The sequence below is a fragment of the Acinonyx jubatus genome, chromosome B3 (genome assembly GCF_027475565.1).
Source record: "Acinonyx jubatus isolate Ajub_Pintada_27869175 chromosome B3, VMU_Ajub_asm_v1.0, whole genome shotgun sequence".
NCBI lineage: Eukaryota > Metazoa > Chordata > Mammalia > Carnivora > Felidae > Acinonyx > Acinonyx jubatus.
This window is the reverse complement of record NC_069386.1, coordinates 71801998-71825142: the sequence shown is the minus strand read 5'-3', so window position 1 is coordinate 71825142 and position 23145 is coordinate 71801998. Positions and strand designations below refer to the sequence as shown.

Here is a 23145-nt window from a genome sequence, read left to right as displayed (position 1 = left end):
CTGAGCAACACCTTGTCCTTTACTGCACTGAGGGGCTCTGCTGCAGTGACCCTAGGCCCAGCACTGACCCTCCCAGTGGGCACAGGAACCCTGTATCTGGGCCACCTCATAAGCCTACTTTAATTCCCTCTGACACTCTTGATGGGCCCTGCAGCCAGACATAAGGGCAGAGTGAATACAGATGGGCATAGTCTCTGCACCACTCCCTCAGCACACCCGCTTGCTCCTGGTCTGCCCCCTGACTTGACTCTAGGTGGCTTTAGGTGTAACCACCTTAGACTTGGGGGAGGGTTCTTGTTGGGATCGAGGAGCGCTGGTTTGGGGTAGAAATGTCTCTGCTTTCCAGATGGCTTCCTACCTGCCCGAGGTGTTGTCACCCTTGGCTTGGGCTGGGCCTGGAACCAGGAGCCCCTGCTCTCTCTGTGGGTCTCAGTGGATCCCTAGCCACTGCCCATCACCTCATAGGTCCTTGGGTGGCCTTAGGGGTCCATGACTTCAGAGCCCTGACAGATGAGGGCCCAGGGCTGGCATGACTCCACAGGCTCCCTTGGCCTCCTTCACTCTGGGCTTCCTCCCAGGTTCTTGGAGGGGTCTCTCTGTCCGGTCCCCTGCCCTGAAGCCCCTGTGTCTCCTTTAGCCTCAGCATCTTTGCCACCAACTCTCAGGAGCAGAGCTGCTTCTCCAGCCACCCACACATCCTGTGCCTGGGTCTTTTGCATACAGACCAAAGTGAATTACTACTTTAGGGGAGAAAAAAAAATAAACGAATTTGCCTTAGGTTTTTAATGGTTGATAAAGTCCTGCTCTGTTAACCCTCCCAGGGGCATTTGCATTTAATATGGAGAGGAGAATCCTTTAATTAAAAGAAATTCCCAATGGTGGGATCTCTGGCATCGTGTCAGATTCATGGGGAGGCAGTTTTCAGTTCCCCACAGGTGGCAGAATCTCACTTTTGGGAAGGTGGCCTCTGTCCTATGTGTGACAGTGATCCGCCAGAATGAGATTTCCTCGGCCGATGTTCCCTCCAATGATCTTTAAAGGGACTTGTATTCAGGCTGCAGATGAGGGGGTTCCGAGAGCACTGAGGATTCTGTGACTATCCTCAGTAAAGCTAGCCAGGAGATTGGCAATGGTTCTTAGTTCTGAATGGAGGCCACAGAATCAGAGATGCATGGAGCTTCCATGCATCTTCCTTCCAGGCAGCCTTCCAGTCCTAAATGACATTTTATAGGTGGTGATCCTGGGGCTCATGGAGGAGAGGGACATGCCTAAATCACTTCTTGAACTGGTGGCTCTATCCCTGTGATAAGAAGCAGGCCTGAATTGTAGCTTGGAAGGATTTGTATATTAATGGTTGGTGTGGCCAGAGACACATGGGTGAACCATAGAGGTGTCTGGGGATAGGTCCCTCTCTTACCCCTGGGAATTGGTAAGCACTGGGCTTGACATCAGTAATTGTGAGGAGGATGGCCGAATCTCTGAGGGATGTTCCCATAAGTGTCCATGACCCCAGGAAAGGCACTCAGGTAGCAGAAGACTCAGAAGAATCCCAGGGGTCCCAGGGAACCCTACCTTCTGTCCTGTAGGTGAGAGCTTGAGACATCCACTCTCCTTGGCAGAGTCCCTGGGCTTGAGGGGAGAGGACCCATTTCTAACATCCGGGGTTGGGGGGTGGGTAGAAAGTCTGGCTAATCTTCACCCCTTTCCCCTGCTCTTAGACTGGGCACCCCAAAGTTGGGGCATTGGGTTGGGCCCCAGGCATTCAAGTGGTGGGTGGTCCCCAGCCATGAATTTGTGGGGGCAATGCACCGTTTCAGTGGGAATTGAGTCTGAAAGGAAAGGCAAAGGAAATGTTCCCGGAAGGCAGGAGACAGTGGGTGGCATTTTGGGGATACTCGCTGTGTGGTCCCCGTCTGCCAAATTTCAACTGCCAGTCATTACCAGTCATGGACGCGGGCCTCCTGCTATGGGTGGCCCAGTGGTGTGGCCTGAAAATGGAAGAGCAGGGACCTAAACTTTTAAGTGGGTTTGCCTGGCCCCCAGCACAGCCTTCTAAGTGGAATTTTTAAGAGGTTCCAGGAAGAGGTTGACTTAAGCAACTTGTTGAGTTAGGCTTTCTGAATGACATTAGGACGAACGCCTTGGTTTCTTTCTGCCCAGCCAGTGATCAAGAGCAAGCCGAAAGTGACCCTGACCAAACCCAATCAAACAGAAACACAGTCTCTGCTCTTTCAATCGCCTTTAATGAAGTCATGGGTAGCAGAATATACAATGTGGCTCAGATACACAGCACAGCAGGGCCTAGATAATAATTTTCCTCACATCTTGGGGACAAGTGTGATGTGTTATTCCTTTATGAACATAATTTAAAATATATAAACTCCTCACAACATTCTCCAGGAGCTAGAGCCCGAGAGGACCCACTGGGGATCCCTCATCCAGGGGACATATGGGCAGTCTCAGGGGAAGGTCGGGGAGTTTCTCCCCAGCCAGGTGAGGTCACAGCAGCAGCTCCTTTGCCGGGAGTGTCAGGCAGTGACAAGCAGCGATGAGGGGACAGAGGGTGTGGCAGCGGTGTTTGGCAGCTCTTCAGCATCTTGATCACAAATGTCTGCTAGGGTTCGGTCAGTGGCGTTGCCAGTGGGACCAGAGAGGTGGAGGGAACCTTATTCTCCATGGGGGCAGAGAGTGTGCCTATCTTCTTGAAGAGGGGGAGAAGGTGTGGGAGGAGCAGGGGAGCGCTGGGCTCTCACATTCTTGGCGACCTGGGATAGGGAAGAGCAGAAGTCAGGCTAGGTACTGAGGTGACAGACTCAAGACAGTTAGGGATGTGATGGAGATGCTTCTATGTGCAGAGTTCTAATGGACTCTGGAGTTCTTTTTGCTGGTGGTGGAACAGGATGCACTTGTCAGTAGGATGACCAGGGATACTGGGAGAGAAGGGTATGGAGACGCTAGCCAGGATTAGGATGTATTAGGAATATAATATCTTCCCACCATATTGGGGGTGGAGGAGATGAGGAAAGGAATTGTGGACCCCTCTAGGTTTTGCAGTGAAATGGGGACAGTGGAAGGCATGGGTACGAATGAGCCTGGGTTCTGAGCTTATGCTTTGACTCTAATTAGTGGGTGGCCCTTGATGTTGCTTGGCCTCAACTTCTTCTTTCCAAAGTGAGGACAATAACAGCCATTCTTCGTGATTCACGGGAGAGACAAGGCTCAACTGAGGTAACTGTTGTCACCTGAGGAGTGTACTGTGTTATACCAGTGATCCAGGCCATTGTGATTAACAACAGGGACCCCTAACAGGAAAAAGTAGAAGAGTTCAGTGTGCCCAGCCTTAGGACCTAAAAGCAAGACCCTGGGGGGAGGTTTGCTTTCTGACCTTGGGGACCCACCCTAAGACCCTCACGGCCCACATTTTCACAGGAGATGCCTGCTCACCTCAGCTGGACCACAGCCTCAGCGTCATGAGCAGGTTAAAGCCAACCACCTTCAGGAAGATGATGCGGAGCATGATCACTATCAGGTTGTGGGAATTTAGGTTCATATCTGCAAAACCAAGAGATTATTAGCATGTACATCCGATGTGTCCACACAGCCCCTATGACCTACCCATGATTTCCCCCAAAGCCTCAGCTCCTAGCCCACCTCTCCCTTTGAACTTGGGAACACATCCCCTCCTAAGCATATTTGTACATTCCTCCAGGGTTAAGAGGATTCCCTTTCAAAAGGAAAACACCAACTGCGCTCAGTATTTATTTTATTTCTGCATCTCTCAGGGGTGGGGATGGGGTGGTGCTCAGAACTCACTGTAATCCCTTAGATCTCGGCCCCTGAGTGAGAAGCTGGTGTCTGGACCCCAAGAGGGACCATTCAATGAAAACGGCTCAGATGGAAATGGATGGGTCCAGGGTAGGTAGTGAGGAGAGGTGAGGATCCTGAGAGATAAGACTACTGCTGTGTGAGTTCTGCTGCTTTTCTCGAAAGGAGGCAGACAGAAAATGTTCTTAGGGTAACCTGATTAGTTCAGGCCTTTGTGTAAGCCAGTGGGAAATATCATAGGTGGGCCACCGAGAAACTCTCTTTGGTTCTCCTGACAGTGGAGCAAGGGAAAGGAATACAGAGGCCTAGGAGTGAGTCATGGGTCTAGTAAAACTAGAGACTCATACTGAAAGTACTTAGAGGGGAAAAGAACGTTAGAGATGGTGAGAGGAGCCTGGGTATTCCAGAATGTTCCTGTTCCTCCTAACTTCATTCTAGATCCACATATTCCTTCCCAACTCTCCTATCTAGTCAGGGTGATTATGGATGCATTTCAAGCCAGGATAGACCCCTCTTTTACCTGTTTCAAAGCCTTTCTCTACCACATTGGCATCACAGGGAAATTCTAAAAGGAGAAACAAAGAAATTTTCTTAGAGTTGAGTGTGCTGACTTTCCCACCCCAGACCTTGGATTTGGGCAGATGAATGTCTGTCTATAGGCTTTCCACATTCTCTCATGGAAATGTCTGGAGGGAACTTGTTGCATATGGGCACCTGCTAGGAGAGCCCCTGGCATTGGTGGGATCAACACCGTAGCTTCCGGGTACCACTCCATTCAAGTAACAAACACTGGTCGTGCAAAGTACACATTACACGACACACAAGGCCACAAGGAGCCATCAGACACAGACCCTGCCCTTGGGTAAGTTCCAGTCTGGTGTCTGAAAAGAGGCAGTAAGACATACACAGTGACAAGTGCTATAAGGAGTGTGGATGTTTTCATGTGTCCCACAAAGTTTGGATCCCTGCACTCTAAATTTGTTCCTTTGTTGTCACCATCTCAGTAAATGGCTCTGTCACTGACTCAACTGCTTGGGCATACAATCTAACTGCCTTCCTTGATCTCCTGTTTCTTTCTCACCCCTCCTTGGGTCTAACTTTAAATCTGAGATAGTGTTGGCCACTCAGTTCCCCTGCTGCCTCCCTGTCTGGGCCTCCATCATCTCTCTGCTGCAATAGCCTCCTTTCTGCTTCCACTCTTGGTTCCTACAATCCATTTTCCACTCAGCAGTCAGAGTGTTCTTTTAAAAAAAGTAAATTGGATGTCATTCTCCTGCTTAAAACCAATTGATAGCTTCTCATTGTACTTAGAATGGTGGCTGTCCTCTCATGACCTAGGAGGCCCTGTGTTGTGACCCTTCCCTACTTCCTCCATCTCATTTCCTGCTGCTCTCCCCCTTTTCTCACCGTGCACCTGCCTCAGGCCTGCATAGGATCCTTCCTTTGCCCTTGGAATGGCTGGTCTTTTCTTATCCTTTAAATATCATCTCACAGGGCATTTCTCTAGAGAGCCCTTCCCTGACTTTTTGTTCCAAAGTTGGCTGTTTCCTCAACTCCCAAGTTAAAGCACATATTACAATCTGAAGCTGTCAAGATTTCTGCTTGCTGATGGATGGTCTCTCCCAACTAAAATGGAGCTTCCTCATGGCACACCCCTCATCTGACTTATTTACTCCTCCATTCCAGCACCTGGCATATTGTACAGGCACAATCAATGTTGAATGAATAAATGACTGGGTGAGGTTTGACCTTTGGCAGAGAGACAGAAACAAGGGGTGGTATCTTGGAGAAAGGCATTAGACTGGAGCCTGAAGAGCAGCAAAAGGGGCAAACAGCCCGAGCAGAGGCAAGGAGGCAGGAACTCAGGACAGGTGAGAATCCAGTGCCCTTCCTGCCACCTTCTCCCCATCTGCTCTTTGCCTGCAACAGCCTGCGACCTGCCAGGATGGAGCTCGCTGGTGCTCAGTGACAAGAGGGTAGGGCTTTACTGACCATCGATGAGGCTGAGACCACCAGTCAGAGCAGCTTTTAGATGACCTCCACTTGAACTCCGGGAATAACCAGGCCTCTCAAAGTGAAGAGACTCAGCTTGCACAGGCACCAAGGCTGACTCACCTGAGCTGGAGTGGAAGGTGTAGTTGAAGGTACTGTTGCATCCCAAATCAAAGCTGTTGCTCCAGGCCAGGGCCCCGTTGCTCTTGGAATCCATAGTCTTCATGTCCAGTGAAGTACTTTTCAATCTAATCATGTTGGACTCTGTGGATGGTTTCACATTGACTTCCGAATCAAAATCAGTGAACAGGCAGACAGAGATGTTACTGGATTCAGGGCTTTTCAGCTGGTACACGGCAGGGTCAGGGTTCTGAATAGCTGTGGGCCAAAAGAACCCAGGTTAGGAGATGTCCGTTTGCCTCCTGCCCAAACCCGGGCCTGAGTCCAGATGCCAGTGATGGGCAAGAGCAGGGCTCTGTGGGACTGACAAGTCACATTCTCAGGCTTTGATGGGAAAGAACATTCCAGAAACCAGTTGCTCCAAATAGCCTGGGAGTCAGGGACAGGTATAAACCATGAGTCCTGACCAAGCGGCCAGACTCTCAGTGAAGGCTTGCTGCCTGGCCTTGACGGCCATTCAAGGAAACGAGAAACATAGGGCTGGCTACTTAATGGTATTGCTCATTCTTTTAGTTAATAGGAACTTCTTCAAAAGCACAAGGGGCCTACCAAGCAACAATATAGCTCTGGCAGGACAAAACAAGCCTAGAAAAAAGGCCTAGCAAAGCAAACCTTATGCCTTAGAATCTGGGGTGGTCTCCCCCAACTGAGACTGGGTATTGACAAGAATCCGAGGTTTATTATTGGCTGGCATTAAGTTGGAAGGAGGGTCACATCACCAGAAGAGTTCTCACTGATAAAAGTTTTGGACAATAAACCTGCATCCCAGACCTGGTTTTACCATTCACTAGATACAAGGCCCTGTGCAAGTCACATCGGCCCCTTAAATGTTAGGAAGTTCATCTGTAAAATGGAGATATTGCCTCTTCCACCTTCCTAACCAGGCTATTCTGAGAAACAAAGGGGGAATTTCTCCTTATAGAATTATATTTAATAAACTGTAAGGCAGTGAATAAATGTTAGTGATTGCAGCTATTGATACCACTAGGACGTTGCCATTATAATGTGCTACCGAGTTAAACACAGTTTCTACTCTTCACCCCCCCATGAAGCAAGGGCTGTTGGAGGCTTTTCCTTAGTGCTGAGAATCATTCTTCAGTATTTCTGGAGGATTTTGTGTTTTTAATGTAACTTTCATTGTTTATTCTTTCAGACCTCCTGCCTTTAGAGGAGGAAGCAGAGGTTTGCTGGGAGGGTTAACACGCTGGGGCCACCCAGAGAGTTTAGAGCAGCACTGGGACTAGAGCTTCCTGTCCCTGTGGTTCTCTGCTCCCACAGCTCCTCATCATGCATGCAAGGTTTCTCAGACCAGGAGTGCACCCCATGTGTGAGGCCAGCCAGGGTGGCCTTGGCAATGCAGACTTCCGGCTGGACCTGAAACCAGGGAAATCAGCCCTTGGCATGGCTTTGGGTTGCTTAGTCAAGGCATCCCAAGGGTGTGGGGCCGTCCTTGAAACAGCAGAACAAGGGTGGGTCCCTGGTCACGTGTGAGGGATGTCCAAAGCTCTGGCCCTGAGGGATTCTGCCTTTTCCCCTCCAGTGTCCACATATCCAGGGAGTCTGCCATCACTGTGGGTTAAGGCCCTAAGGCATAAATCTTATAGGGAGAGGAGAGACCAGAAGCCATTATGCGCCACAACACACCCCAATGGATTTTTTAATCATCAGTGGGAGTCATGGGCAGGACTGGGGAGGGGGATGTGGAAGGGTGTGGAGGTGCTGAGAGAATGTGGCTTTGAGGAGAAGGCAGAAGATAAGGTGCCACTAGATGCAGTTTGAGCTTAGAGGGGAAAAGGGATTGCAGTGGGGGCCAGATGTCCAACTTTGAGTCCTGGTTAAACACTCACTCAAGTCCTAGAGCCAGTCAGCATCAGACTAGAGAAGGTCTAGACCACACTGTCCAATATGATAGTCTTTAGCTACATGTGGCTATTTAAATTAAATCTAACCAAAATTAAATAAAATGAACATTCAATTAAAAATTAAAACTCATTCCAAAACCAGACAAAGACCCCACTAAAAAGCAGAACTACAGACCAATTTCCCTAATGAACATGGACACAAAAATCCTCAACAAGATACTAGCCAACCAGATCCAACAATACATTAAAAGAATTATTCACCATGACCAAGTGGGATTTATACCTGGGATGCAGGGCTGGTTCAATATCTGCAAAACAATCAATGTGATACATCGCATCAATAAAAGAAAGGACATGATCCTCTCAATAGATGCAGAGAAAGCATTTGACAAAATACAGCATCCTTTCTTGATAAAAACCCTCAAGAAACTAGGGATAGAAGGATCATACTTCAAGATCATAAAAGCCATATATGAAAGACCCAACGCTAATATCATCCACAATGGGGAAAAACTGAGAGCTTTCCCCCTAAGGTCAGGAACACAACAGGGATGTTCACTCTCGCCACTGTTATTTAACATAGTGTTGGAAGTCCTAGCCTCAGCAATCAGATAACACAAAGGAATAAAAGACATCTAAATTGGCAAGAAGGAAGTCAAACTTTCACTCTTTGCAGACAACATGTACTCTATATGGAAAACCCAAAAGAACCCACCAAAAAACTGCTTAGAACTGATCCATGAATTCAGCAAAGTTGCAGGATATGAAATCAATGCACAGAAATCAGTTGCATTCCTATACACCAATAATGAAGCAACAGAAAGAGAAATCAAGGAATCGATCCCATTTACCATTGCACCAAAAACCATAAAATACCGAGGAATAAACCTAACCAAAAAAGTAAAAAATTTATCAACTGAAAACTATAGAAAGTTTATGAAAGAAATTGAAGAAGACATAAAAAAGTGGAAAAATATTCCATGCCCATGGGTTGGAAGAACAAATATTGTTAAAATGTCAATACTACCCTAAGCAATCTACATATTCTCTGTAATCCCTATCAAAATAATGCCTGCATTCTTCACAGAGCTGGAACAAATAATCCTAAAATTTGTATGGAACCAGAAAAGACCCTGCCTGAATAGCCAAAGAAATCTTGAAAAAGAAAACCAAAGCAGGAGGCAGACTTCAAGATGTATTACAAAGCTGTAATCATCAAGACAGTATGATACTGGCATAAAAACAGACACTCAGATCAATGGAACAGAATTGAGAACCCAGAAATGGACTCACAAATGTACAGCCAATTAATCTTTGACAAAGCAGGAAAGAATATCCAATGGAGCAAAGCAAATGGTGCTGGGAAAACTGGACAGCAGCATGCAGAAGAATGAACCTGGACCACTTTCTTACACCACACACAAAAATAAACTCAAAATGGATGAAAGACCTCAGTGTAAGATGGGAAGCCATCAAAATCCTTGAGGAGAAAGCAGGCAAAAACCTCTTTGACCTTGGCCGGAGCAACTTCTTACTCAACATGTCTCCAGAGGCAAGGGAAACATAAGCAAAAATGAACCATTGGGACCTCATCAAAATAAAAATTTTCTGCACAGCGAAGGAAACAATCAGCAAAATTAAAAGGCAACCGATGGAATGGGAGACGATATTTGCAAACTACATATCAGATAAAGGGTTAGTATCCAAAATCTCTAAAGAACTTATCAAACTCAACACCCAAAAAACAATCCAGTGAAGAAATGGGCGAAAGACATGAATAGACACTTCATACATCCAGATGGCCAATTGACACATGAAAAAATGCTCAACATCACTCATCATCAGGGAAATACAAATCAAAACCACAAGGAGATACCACCTTACACTGTCAGAATGGCTAACATTATCAACTCAGGCAATAAATTGTTGGCAAGGACGTGGAGTAGGAGGATCTCTTTTGCACTGCTGGTGGGAATGCAAACAGGTGCAGCCACTCTGGAAAACAGAGGTTTCCAGAGGTTTCCAGAGGAAAACAGAGGTTCCTCAAAAAATTAAAAATGGAACTACCCTACGACCTAGCAATTGCACTACTAGGTATTTATCCAAGGGATACAGATATGCTGTTTCAAAGGGGCACATGCACCTCAATGTTTATAGCAGCGCTATCGACAATAGCCAAAGTATGGAAAGAGCCCAAATGTCCATCAATGGATGAATGGATAAAGAAGATGTGGGGTGTGTGTGTATGTGTGTGTATGTGTGTATATATACACACACACATATATATACACATACATATATGTATATATACGTGTATATATATACATACACACATACATATACGTATATATACGTGTATATATATATATATATATACACACACACATACACATACACACACACACACATTAACAATGGAGTATTTCTTGGCAATCAAAAAGAATGAAATCTTGCCATTTGCAACTACGTGGATGGAACTGGAGGGTATCATGTTAAGCAAAATTAGTCAGAGAAAGACAAATATCATATGACTTCACTCATATGAGGAATTTAAGATACTAAACAGATGAACATAAGGGAAAGGAAGCAAAATAACATAAAAACAGGGAGGGGGACAAAATATAAAAGACTCTTAAATACAGAGAACAAACAGGGTTGCTGGAGGTTTGTGGGTGGGGAGATGGGATAAATGGGTAAGGGGCATCAGGGAGGACACTGTTGGGATGAGCACTGGGTGTCATACATAGGGGATGAATCACTGGAATCTACTCCTGAAATCATTATAGCACTATATGCTAACTAACTTGGACGTAAATTAAAAAATAAATAAATTAAAACAAATAAAAATTAAAACTTCATTTTAAGAGCTTAGTAGCTACATGTGGCTGGTGGCTACCATATTAGACAGTACAGGTTGATAGAACATTTCCATTGTCATAGAAATTTCTATTGGACAGCGTTGGTCTGGAGAGAGCTATGCCACAGAACATGAGATTTTGAGGAAGGGCACTAAGGGCTGAGTGTGGGTCTTAAAAATGATCTCTAAGTCTGTTGTGGGAGGTGACTCCATCAGGGGCAGGCCAATTTTTGCTCAACTTTGCTAGTGAGAGATCAAAATGAAATAGCAATCAATGAAGTCAGAAGAATTGAGGTGATTTTGGCCTCTCTCAAGTCTAGTTGTCATCAATTGATACACTTTGGGCTTCTCTATCTGCATTTTTGCTGTTGTTTCTCCTGTCCAGCTCTTTTTGTCTGAAGACAAGAAATGAGTCACTTTTAATCTGGAGGTCTTTAGGGGTCCATCTGCCAGAGCCTTGGGAGGAGAGGCATTCTGTTGTACCTTAGCAAAACATATCCTACCACCGATGACATCTCAGCAGTTGGCCTTAGCAAGACCATCAATTTTTCAATGTGAAAGTTCAACTATTCTGGATCTTAACCTTTCATTTTAATTCAAAACTGACCACAGAAACCCATGCCCAGATGCTCAGTGCTTTGGAGGCAGAGGGGCACATAATGATCGAAAGCTTCCTTACCACTAAATCTGTGCTTCGTAGTTAGGTGTCAGGAACTTGGAAGTGTGAGTTAGCAACCCTGACTCCAGGTCCCACTGAGCCTCTGGTGAGTATGGAAGCAGTGAGCCTGGGCAGACTTACCCAGAGTTATGAAAATTCTGGTTCCTTTGCCAAATTTCAGCTGGGAGGCAACACCTTCATGCCACCCCTAATATCTCCATTACAGAAACCCTTAGGTTTCCCCTCCTCTGAGGGATGGGGTAACCCACCTCTTAGAGCCCACTGAAGAAGGAAGAAGGGAGGTCCCTAGGCCTTGAGCTGTCCACGGAAGGAACCAGCTCCTCTCACATTCACATCCAGTCTGTATTTCTAAGTTGGATCCCTGATTTCCTAGTGGGGGCCTTCGGCCCTAATTATCTGTATTTCTCTCAAAGGCTCTAGAATCCCTTTTCTCTGTTGTCTAAGAAGACATCTTATTTGCCTTTCTCTGCATCCGAATTTATTATCACATGTGTTTACTTAGGCCAAAATGCACGTGCCTTGTTCATGCCCAACATCATGCCTTCTTTCTTGTTGTTCCTTATGCCTGAAATTCCCCCTACTCTCCTTTCTTTGCCCATACGGATCTTACCTGTCCTTCAGGCTCAATGAATCCTTTCTACTGCATAAAACCTTATCCATCTGGGCCGGCTCCCAGTCGTAACCTTATTCCTTTGAATCTCTGTTGTGCCTATTGACGTCATCAATTGGTTAATACTAAAATAGTTTTCAGGTTGCTAAATTTATAATAGTTATGTGCCTTTGGCTAGTTTTCATCCTATTTGGGAATAGGTCAGGCATCTCTGTTAGACTTCTTCGCACTCAATCTAACACTTTATAGAGTGATGTCCACACAGAAGGCATTAGAAAATATCCATTCAACCATTAAAGTCAAATTTTAATGTGTTTGACCTAGAGAAACACAGATTTTCAAAACTGATAGTGATGTGGGCACACAGGTGGCCTGGTCCCAGCTCCAAGACAGCTGCAGGCCTCTGAAGACAATTCATTGTAACACCCACAGTCAGCCTTACCATAGTGAGACTGATACCCCTGAGGAAAGGAATAGTGACACTCACTGGCCCATGGGTGCCACCTGGGATGACGACTCACCAGATATTACAGACACTTGGGTTCCTTTTCCAAATGTGAATTTGCCCACAGTTCCTCCAGTATTCACACTGCAGGTGACACCATTACAGAAACTCACTAAATCTACCTCCTCCTTCAATAGGAGAAGCACTGATCTCCCACAGGAGACAAGAGAATCACACTTTTTAGAGTTAGACCTTCTGCTCTTTTGGGTTGAGACTTTGGTGTGTTCATCCCTTTTCCTCCTGCCCTATCCTGCTGTAGTGCCCTGGGTTGGAGGTTGTGATTTCAATAAACCAAGAATTCAGTAGAGCAAAACCCCTGTTCAGGGCAGCAGTATCTTGGATCTTCTCGTGGAAGGTCCAGGACTACTTGTTTATCATTTGCCTCATGATTCTCAAAGTCTCAGTCTAAAGATGTTTCCCAGCACAGAGTGCTGGTTGGGGGAATTTTCTGGGGAAGGATGGAAAGAACCATTTGGGATCCTGCAGAAGAAAATACCTGGGCTTAACTTAGCATCTTGGGCAAAGAAGAATTATTTGTCAATGTTGATCCTTGCCCCACTTTACTTACTTGGATGGACACTCAGTCTGGTTCCTGCTCCAAAGATTAGCCTGGTATCCATGCTGTATCCTCACTGCAGCTAAGGCCTTTCTAATATCCTTCCTGACATAAATCTGCCTGAACCCACCAGGCTGTGAAAGTACCATCCTCAAAGGCTCCCTGAGTCTTTGTTTCTTAGATTTCCTATATCCCAGGGAAGCTGTTCCCCCTTCTCTTTATAATAATGTAAGCCTTTTATAGCAAGGCCTTGATGATGGTGGTGATATCTTTTCTAGATAATAATAATTATTATTAAAAGCTACCATTTATTAATTACTTGCTTTAGGCTGGACATTGTCTTATATTATTATGATGTCCTTATTGTCATTTTGCTGTTGAGGAAGGAGGCTTTATTAGTTAGAGAGGATAGAGCCAGAATTTTCCCCAGATCTGCCAGCTTCTCAAATTTGCTACGAACCCCATACCATCCTGCCTCCATGCCTTGCTCTGTCACATCATATAATTGCCATTCAGATAGGAGTCGGGGTTACTTTTACCCTGGGAGAGGTTCAAAACTCTACCAAACTCCAGAGAGGAAGATTCTGTGAGAAGGTAAGTCATTAGCCAAAAGGAGGAATTTAGCTACCTGCAAGCATTGTGTTCGCTATTAAGTCATTCCTTCCCCCAAGGGCACGGAGCTAATTTCCTGAATGATCAGATTATCTGGTGCTGATATTATGAGCTTCGCTTGAGAGCACAGAGTATCTGGAAATCTTTTTATGTTTCTGTAAATTATTCTGCTCAGATTTTCATTTACTCAACTGGCTCTTGGCATTTCTGTCTTTAATATGAGAAATGGGACCATTTTAAGTCACCAAGAAAGCTTGTAGAAATGGGAAACTAGTGTTTAATATTTCCCCGTTTGCCATAAATCATTGCCTGTTTTCTCATAGACAGGTCGTCAGTTACTTTGGCCCTTGACACGTGCATGGTCATACTCACGCAGCTGCACAGCTAGCCTGGTCCCAGCTCCAAAGATCAGCTTATTGTAGCTACCAGACAACACACAATAGCAGGGTGCTTTATAAGAACTCTAACCTAGGCAGGCCCAGCCTTCCTGGGGCAGCAACATCTCCTCTGTTCTACACACTCCTCCAGATCACCCTTTCTCTGACACTAGCAAACAGTCTGGGTCACTGAGTCCTAATTTCTTAGCTTTCAGTGTAATAACCCCACAGATCTTACCCTCATAGTTAGCCTTGAGCTGTTCTGGCCTTCCCGGAGGGTGAACACCCTTTCTGGGTCCCACACTAGAAGCGAAGGAGGAAAATTGGAAGAGTCTGAAGATGAGCCAGTAATTAATTAGGAAATGAACCTTGAAAGAGAATTCAGAGCACTGGCAATAGATGGAAAACCTAGGGTAGGGCTGAATCATGAAATGGAGGCCTGTGCAAGGCCCTTCTTTTAGAAAGTAGTTTTATTATTTCTTGAGGGCAGAGAAAAAGAGAGGCTAAAATTGCCATAGGAATATTCACATGAAACACACAGGGAAGATTGCTTAACTCTGAAGGTTGTGCGAATCAGGAGGGAGTTATGTACAGGGCTTGAGAATCTCTTTCTCCAGATGTTTCTAAGGTTAGGGATGACATCCAAAGGGGGAAAAAATCTTTCAAAGTTTGAGAGTGGTTTAGATAAATCCTTCTTGGTGAGAATTTCACAGAACTCTACTCTTTCTAAATTTTTCTGCAAAAAAAGATTCTAAGTTCAAATAAGTTTGGAAAGTGCTGTATACTGTATACTAACAGGGCATATTAGCTAGTTTTAAAGGCTCCGAGAAGTCCTGCAGTAAAGAATCCAGAACTTCCCAACCATTTGATCCAGTAATCGTTTTTTCTTAAAACATCCATTAACATCTGTGGAACATATACAGGTTTAGATATATATGTATACTCCTTAGAAGTTCTTTTTCAGGCTCTAAGAATTTAAAATTCCATTCTAAATTTTAGCCTAATTTTAATCCTTAAGTTTTCTGTGTTCTGAGTCTGTTCTGCCTATGGCCACAATTAGGGGTCTCATTGATTCTGATTATTTCTTTCTAATTATCATGAAACAGCTTCATTCTATTTGGGGAATTGCTGAACATGTAGTCAGCTGTATAGTGAATTCTCCTGCCACCATCAGGAACAGCTCGAGGGCAGTTACGGATGCAATCAAGATGCAGGAACCACGTTGCTTTAACACTTTGCAAAGTTTACCTTCTAGAAACTTTAAAACCTTTCCCAAATATGAATTTATTGGTCTTCCTTCCACACACCTTCCTATACACCTTGAAGCTGTGTACTTCAAAGAAGATTCTGGTCCTAATGGAGGAGAGTTTCCTGGGTGGTCTCTCAAGTGGAGATGTATTTATCAACAGACCTTTTTCCTTTTTGCCAGTAAAACCCATTTATGCTGCTTCCCTATCACAGGCATTATAGTTCTTACATGCCTCTGAACTCTGGTTCTTGAGGAATATGATAGGTTTCAGGCTTTTTAAATACAGCCTGAACAGACCCACGGCAGGACAGAGGCTTTGCTGAAGTGCACTAATGAACAGGTCAAAGCAGAGGAAGTTTTCCCCAAAGAGATGGGCTTTATTTCACCCATGTGCATTTGGATGGATGTAATCTCCCATTTTGAAGTCTGACAACTCTCTCCATTGGGGAATACTTACTATTGTCTAAAGCAACGTGTTCTGGGATGCCTGGGTGGCTCAGTCAGTTAAGCATCCGACTCTTGGTTTTGGCTCACGTCATGGCTTTGTGGGTTCGAGCCCCGCATCAGGCTCTGCACTGGCAATGCAGAGCCTGCTTGGGATTCTCTCTCTCTCCCCTTCCCCCATTCATGCTGTCTCTGTCTCTCTCAAAATAAATAAATAAACTTTAAGAAAAAGTAAAAGAAAAAATAAAGCAACATGTTCTAAACAGTTACTACCCATCCGCTTAGGCCTTCTCTGACTCCCTTAGCCGGAAGGCATTTTTTCAATAATCATGTTTGGTGACACTTTTGTGCCAAGCATTGGACTGGGCTGTGGAGGTGTAAAGATAAAGGCGAGAGGGTTCTGGCCTCACAGAGCTTATAATACAGTGCAGAATGCATATAAGTACCGGGCAACTAAGATAGGAGGTAGGGCATGCCTTTCTCTCTCTTCCTATCGCAACTTGTATGTATTTCCTCTACAACATGGTGACACTGTGCCGAATCGTCTGTTTATATGAGTGTTTACCTGCTGGGAGATCCTGGGTGGCAGACACTCTGTATTTCCACCCTCCCTCCCTCCTTCCCTCTCTCCTTCCTTCCTTCCTTCCTTCCTTCCTTCCTTCCTTCCTTCCTTCCCTCCCTCACATCTAGCATAGTGCTCAGAATATAGTAGGTGCTTTGTAAATATTTGTTGAATAGAAAAGACCTCTAAATATTTGAATTCATTTTTAATGCAGTCCTGCTCTCTATCTTCTTTTATTAGCATTATTTCATTTCTCTTTTGAATTCTGTATGGTTCTATTTTCTGAAGTTTTTATGGTTTTTATTGCATTATTTAGGCTTTAAGCTCTTACTACAGCTCTTGATTAGATACGGAGTTTTGTGAGTGTGTCCAATGGCCAGCATCTTTGGGGAGTTTAATTTCCCACCTTTCATGAAAACTAGATGATAACAAAAATATATTTTTTGGCATAATCAGTCATAATTTCTTTTCTGATAAAGATCTTTTGTCTCAAAAGGATCTAGAAACTGCAAAAGAGTCTGTCTCAGGAATGATGAAAAGGCCAATCCCCGTGGGCAATTTCTAGCATTAGAAAATAAACCACTATTGAGCCAGTGGCTGGAAATTAAAATTTCAAAACATTCAAGTCTCATGAAGAAACATGAGAAATTGGCTCAGGAAGTGCAGATTCATCACCTAAGAAAGCAGAATAGGGACTTTCTGTGTCTTTGACTAGAATCTAAGGTCAGGCACTTACTTGGATGCACTTGGAGTCTTGTTCCACTCCCAAAATTGAGCGCTCTGCCACTTGTCCCCACACCCTGATATGATGCAGTACAAATACCTGCCCTCTGCCACTCAGGGCGGCTGCCTGGTCCCCTCATGGGTTCACAGTGTTCACTCTTGGGAACAGGGCTTTTAAATAGCCTGTTCCATGGTTTTATGATAGATTTCTCTTTCCATGTCACCTCATGCCCATGGTTCTATTTCCCTGCCTGCCTTACCTGCATCCTGCCAACCCAATCCAATGACTTTACTGATCTCTCCAGAAATGCCAAGTCCTTGCCAAGGCTGCCATGGTCACCATGGCAAGAGGGCTCAGGATGGGTGAAGCAAAGACCAAATAAGTGGCCTCTGAGATCTGGGGTCTTCTTTCTCAGAGTGCAGGAGAGATGTGGTAGCAGGGATAACAAGAAAACAATAGTCAGATAGAAGTCAAATATATTTGAGTTAAACTCTAAGTCTGTCATTCCTAGCTGTGTGATCGTGGGCACGTTACTTATGGGAAGCCTCTGTTTCCTTATCTGTAAAATGGGCATGATACCAGCTACCTGACATTAGCATGGATGTGAACCTTGCAAGAGAACTTATGAGCAAGACAGAGAATATCACTGGTACATGTCAGGCATTCAGTAAATAGTAGCTAATAATGTGATGATTCCCAGCAAGGCTTTACACTAAGGGAAAGAAATGAGGCTTCTCACCGCTAGAGGAGACCCATCCCTGCCTCACATGCCCCTCCCTCCAGCACCCTTGGGTGCCTTACTCTGGCTGGGACACTTTCACATAGGACAGGTATTTCATGGATCCAAGGGGAGGTATGAGAGAGAGTCTCAGCCACAGGGTTGAGGGAGGGGGTAGACCTGTTGGCTGCCATGAAGAAAGTCGTGCTTCAGAAACTGAACCAAGAGTGAAGTGTCTTTTCTCAAAACTTGAGAATTTGTTCTCTGAAAGCACCGTGCAATACCCTTGTTCAGCAGACCCTTGACCATTTCATTAGACCCAACACCCTAAGTTACTCCCAGACAACAAAGGATGGAGCAGACCACATCACGGACTCTCATTATTATGATATCCTTCCATAATATATTGCTGTCTACAAAATCTGCCTTATTGAAATGGTAATTTCTATAATACTCACATGGATGAACAACAAGGCTGGTCCCTCTTCCAAATATAGGTCTGTAGTTGCTTCCTGATACCCACAGCGAGGAAAGCCTTTGCTAAATCCTGTCTTATGTGACCTCCCCCTACCGACGGCCCGAGTGGTGCTGGGGCAATAATCCAGGGAAAAAACACTGGGGACCCTCTGAGAGTTGCAGGAAATCTCCTGAGCCTTAGCCTCAAGGGGTGATGATGAGAGCCAGTGGTGGGGGCTGGAGAGTGCCTCACTTCCTTTACCCAGGAGAATATCACATTCCTGGCAGCAGAGAAGCGGGGAGTGACTCCCCAATACCAGCACCACCACCCTGCCCGCTTGGCCAACACTAAGGGTCTGATCCTGCTGCTCTTCTGTCAGATACAAGGGGCTTCTGGAAGTCTCCAAGGCTGGAGGGCCCAGGACGCATTTGGTAGTACATTGTGCTGAAGCTGTTCTATCTCCTTTTCCTGAAAGGCTTCTGTTCTGTCTTTCCCCTTCTTTAGCTCTTTAGGGTTTCCCATTCCTCGGCTTCTTCCTGCATTGAGGCCCATGGGTCTAGTCCCTGCATTTCCCTGGTTGTAGGCCAGACTCCAAGCAGATTTGGGCCCTTCCTGTGATTGGTACTTTTCTCCTTCCCTCTTTACCACCTGGAAATAGGCCAAAGCATCCAAAGGTCTTTGGTTCCTTTTTTTTTAGCTCCCAATATGGGGCTTGAACTCATGACCCTGAGATCAAGAGTCATATGCTCTCCTGACTGAGCCAGCCAGGCACCCCCTTATTCCTTTATTCCTAATGACCTTGATTCAGACAGGGCCTGGCTTTTATGAACCATAGCACAGAGAAAAAAAGTCACAAGAATTACCATAAAATCTCTGAAGGATGAGAGAACCAGAGACCATGCTCCCTTCTTCTGAGATGGGAAAGCTAACCTCTCAGAAGTTATGGCCTGAGCTGAGGTCCTGAACTGAGGTGGGAACTTAGCTCTTGGTTTCCTGGCCAGTGCATGCTGCTGGTCCTCAGAGGGCTTACCTTGCACTAGGCTTGAGAGTCAGATTAGCAAAGAGTTGTGTGTCTTTGCTGAGCTCAGGGCTTGCTGAGTGAGGGGCTGGGGCCTCGCCCCTGCCTTTCACTGCCTGCCCAGCATGGCCCTGGACAGGTGCTTGGACCCTGGGCCTCTGGCTCCCCCTACAACAAGAACAAGATGTCCCCAAGGCCCCTTCCAGCTCTCACCTCTGTGGGTCTTTGTGCAATTTGAAACCCAATCTCAGGGAAGAGCAGGGCAGATTTTCATGGAGGATGGGAACATGGTCAGTGGCGATGCTGAGAGAAGCGGAGGGTAAAAGAAACAAAGGACAAGCAAAGGTTTGGGACAGTCACTGTCTAAGAACCTTAGGTGTGGCATCGATGAATGACATGTCCCCTGCCCCCACGGACAGAAGAAGTTGTCCAGCGCTGGGGGTTGGAACAGTGTTTGGGGGTGATGGGAGGGAGGTCATTTGTACAGGAGGATCCCAGCTCACTTACCTGGTGTGACCATCACTTGGGTCCCCTTCCCAAAAGTGAGTCTCTTGTTCCCATAGCCACACTCTGGGTAAGAGCATTACAAAAAGGTCCTGGTTTTGTGCACCCTCTCATGAAGGACACACACCCTTCACTGGAGCTCTAAAAGCTGGGGACCTAGAGGGACACCTGGGTGGCTCAGTCAGTTGAACGTCCAACTTTGGCTCAGGTCATGATCTCACACTTCGTGAGTTCAAGCCCTACATTGGGCTCTGCACTGACAGCTCAGAGCCTGGAGCCTGCTTCAGATTCTGTGTCTCCCTCTCTCTCTGCCACTCCCCCACTCATAATCTGTCCCTCTCTCTCTCTCTCTCTCTCTCTCTCTCTCTCTCAAAAATAAACATTAAAAAAAAAAAAAAAGCTGGGGACCTGGAAAGCCTGATCCTTCTGTTTTCCCTGTAATGCATGCTACAACCACCCTAATGGGTTTAGCTGTGCCACCTCCCACTGGCCTCCCTATTCCTCATCATAGCTATCGACAAACACAGCCTCTGGCTATTTTCCTCTGGGGATGGTGGGGGGGCAGGGAATAGAGCCTTCACAAAAGGTTGCGGAAAAACCTGCCTCCAATCTAGGTCAGGGTAGGTGTATTTCTAAAGATGGAAATTACAAGGCACCGGGGAGGCATTTTCTTACCTCAGCTGACACACCTGAAAAGAAGGTACCATTTTCTTGGGTAACATACGCAAAAATGTATTTTTCACTTTGCCAGAAAGAAGAGTAGGAGCGAGAGCATTTCCAGCATGCCCTGCTGGGGCTCCGTGCTAAAAACATGCCTTGGCATGACTCAGTCACCTCTTCCTCTCTGGGGCTGAGTAAGAGTCCTGGTGACTCAGCCTGACTCATTGCAGTTTCTATCCTCACCTCACTCAAGGATTCTGCCCAGGGGGCTTTTTGTCCTCAAGAAAGTCAAACATCTCAGCAGATAACAGACATAAGTCCTTTTCCAGAAGCACGTAGGTGGAATCATGCTTGGTCTCTGCCTGGGAATGCGGACTGACCCTTGTCACCACTGTCCTGTCTCCAGCCAACAGGACTCCCTGCCAGGTCCCAGGTCTTGTGCATGACCACATACAGTACCCATCTTGGCACATTCACATGTAAGTTATTGTTAGACTTTCAATATATAAGTTTCAATATATTGTTTCTCTGATAAGACTGGAACTTCTGAGAGCAGGGGCCGTATCTTATGCTTCTTTTTTACTTTCTTTCTTTTTTTAAAAGCAGCTGTGGCCCCTAGCTTATTGATGAGACCCAGTGATCATAAACAGTTGAACTGATTTTTACTGTGCATAATTATTGGGACAAGGAGGCCAATTATGGGAGAGGTTCAAAGCAAAGTATACTCTGGATAAATGTAAGTTGCAAAATCTAAGTACCTAGGCAGGGAAAAATCAAGGAAACTTTTCTAAGACAGACAATAAGGAGGCAGTATAAAATCCAAAACATTTTGAGGTTCATATTGACCCTCAGCAGAGAAGGGGAGCATCTGAATGAACAACTAAGTTACTTGATTCCAAAGGAAACTCAAACATTTACCTCCTGATACCTTGACACTGACTCTCTTTAAAAGGTAAAAAAAAAAATAATATGGTAGAAAATATATATTCTGAGTTAGCAGCATTGTTATTATCAATAATAACAAAATAGCAGTAGTACTAGTCATAATGATGTTCTATTACAGACCATGCTAAATGCTACATATAAAAATGTAAACCCAGTTTTGGAGATGGGTTTACACATTTCAGGAGTTCTGACTTACTTGGGCTGATCAGAAGTTGGGTGCCAGTTCCAAATATGAGTTTCTGAATGCCTGTGTTCACACTCTGACATAACTCTATACAAAATGGCACCCTGTCACTGAGCCTGAGCCTGGGATTCCTATGTCACACAAAGGTTAGTTACTAAGCATATTCCTGCATCTGTGTGCATGTACCAAAGTGGGAGAAGGCATATAATTTTACTATTTACCCTTCATTTTCCTAAGACCATTGGAAGATGACAAGAAATAAGGAAGAACCCAATAGGAGATCCCACTTTATATACAGTAGATTATATAAAAAAATGTTATGAAAATTCAGGTTGAAAAGGTTATTCGTATAATTACAGAATTTCAGTTCTATCCAGAACGTAGGGTAGTTTTATCCATCCACACTTGCTAGGTGTGCAGGACGTGTTTCTTGAATTCATGATGCTCATGGATAATAATGCGACACTATCATTGCCAACCTATCTTCTTATTTAAGTAGCAGACAAAACCATGCCCATCCCCTCAAATAAATCAATGAAAATGTATGTCCCTCAGCTGTAATCCCAATCAGATCATTTCATAGAACTTACTTGTTTTGACAAATAGTCTTGTTCCTGGCCCAAAGACAACTTTGGAGCCTATAGTATTTCCCACAGTGATTTGTGCTATGACAAAATGGGCCATTTCCTTCTCCTTCCATTTTTATACCATAGCTGGGGAACAGGCCCAGGGTGCCTACTGGAAGGTGCTAATAAAAAGGAACACTTTTTTAATACTCCTGTAGTAAAACCCATTTGTTTTTTTCCTGTGTTGAACATATCTCACACTTCCTACCAGGTTCACCAAACACTAGTCACTATTCTGTGAAATCCAGGCACCAGAATCCCCAGGCTTTAGTCCCAGCCCTACTTCTCACTGACTTTATGAGGTTGACAATTCAACCAACCTCCCTGGTTCTTAATGTCCTTGTTGTAAAAGTAAAGAGGACAGAATTAGATGATGTCTAAGCTCCCATTCAGAGCTGATGTTCTGTGATTCAGCAATGTCCAAAGTGCCCTTACTGTTACATTTTCTATAACTCACACTTGTGTTGGGCACTTGCCGATCAGTTACACTGGTGACTGGTCTACCTGGGGAAAATATAAGATACAGCCAAGGAAAGGGAGCATCAGGACAGTGGTTACTGGCAGCTCCTCTGTGTCCATGGGGTAAATGCCCCCAGTATCCCTGGTACTTTTTGTCTTTTCATGAAAAGGGGACGAGAATCCTTTGGACTCTTGGGGAATTCAGGTCAAGATCTCCCAAATCTCCATCTCTAAGTCATGGCAATATTTAAGAATAAAAAGATAAATTCCATGTTTTTCCTTACTCACGGTGATTGGCATTGTCTCTCATTTCTAAGTAAGCCCTGACACAGGGTCTGTGACAGAATGTAGTAGAAAGAGCAAGGCTTTGAGATCAGGCAGACCTTGGTTTGAATCTAGACTTTTCTACTCACTGGCACTGGGATCTCAGGCAATTACTTCTTTGAGCCTCAGTTTCCTCTTCTGTAAAATAGGGATACTGCCTCCTGCCCCCTAGAGTTGTTTGAGTATAAACAATACCATGTGTTATGTACCTAACAT

General features: G+C 45.1%; 1 gene segment (V, D, J or C); it reads right to left on the bottom strand.

Moving 5' to 3' along the window:
• Positions 1–2224: 2224 nt before the first annotated feature.
• LOC106988214 (T-cell receptor alpha chain constant-like) overlaps positions 2225–23145 on the bottom strand; it is a 53939-nt gene continuing 33018 nt past the window's right edge. Inside the window, 4 exon segments of the C gene segment in view lie at positions 2225–2765; positions 3445–3552; positions 4346–4390; positions 5941–6195. Coding sequence covers positions 3446–3552; positions 4346–4390; positions 5941–6195 — 407 coding nt within the window.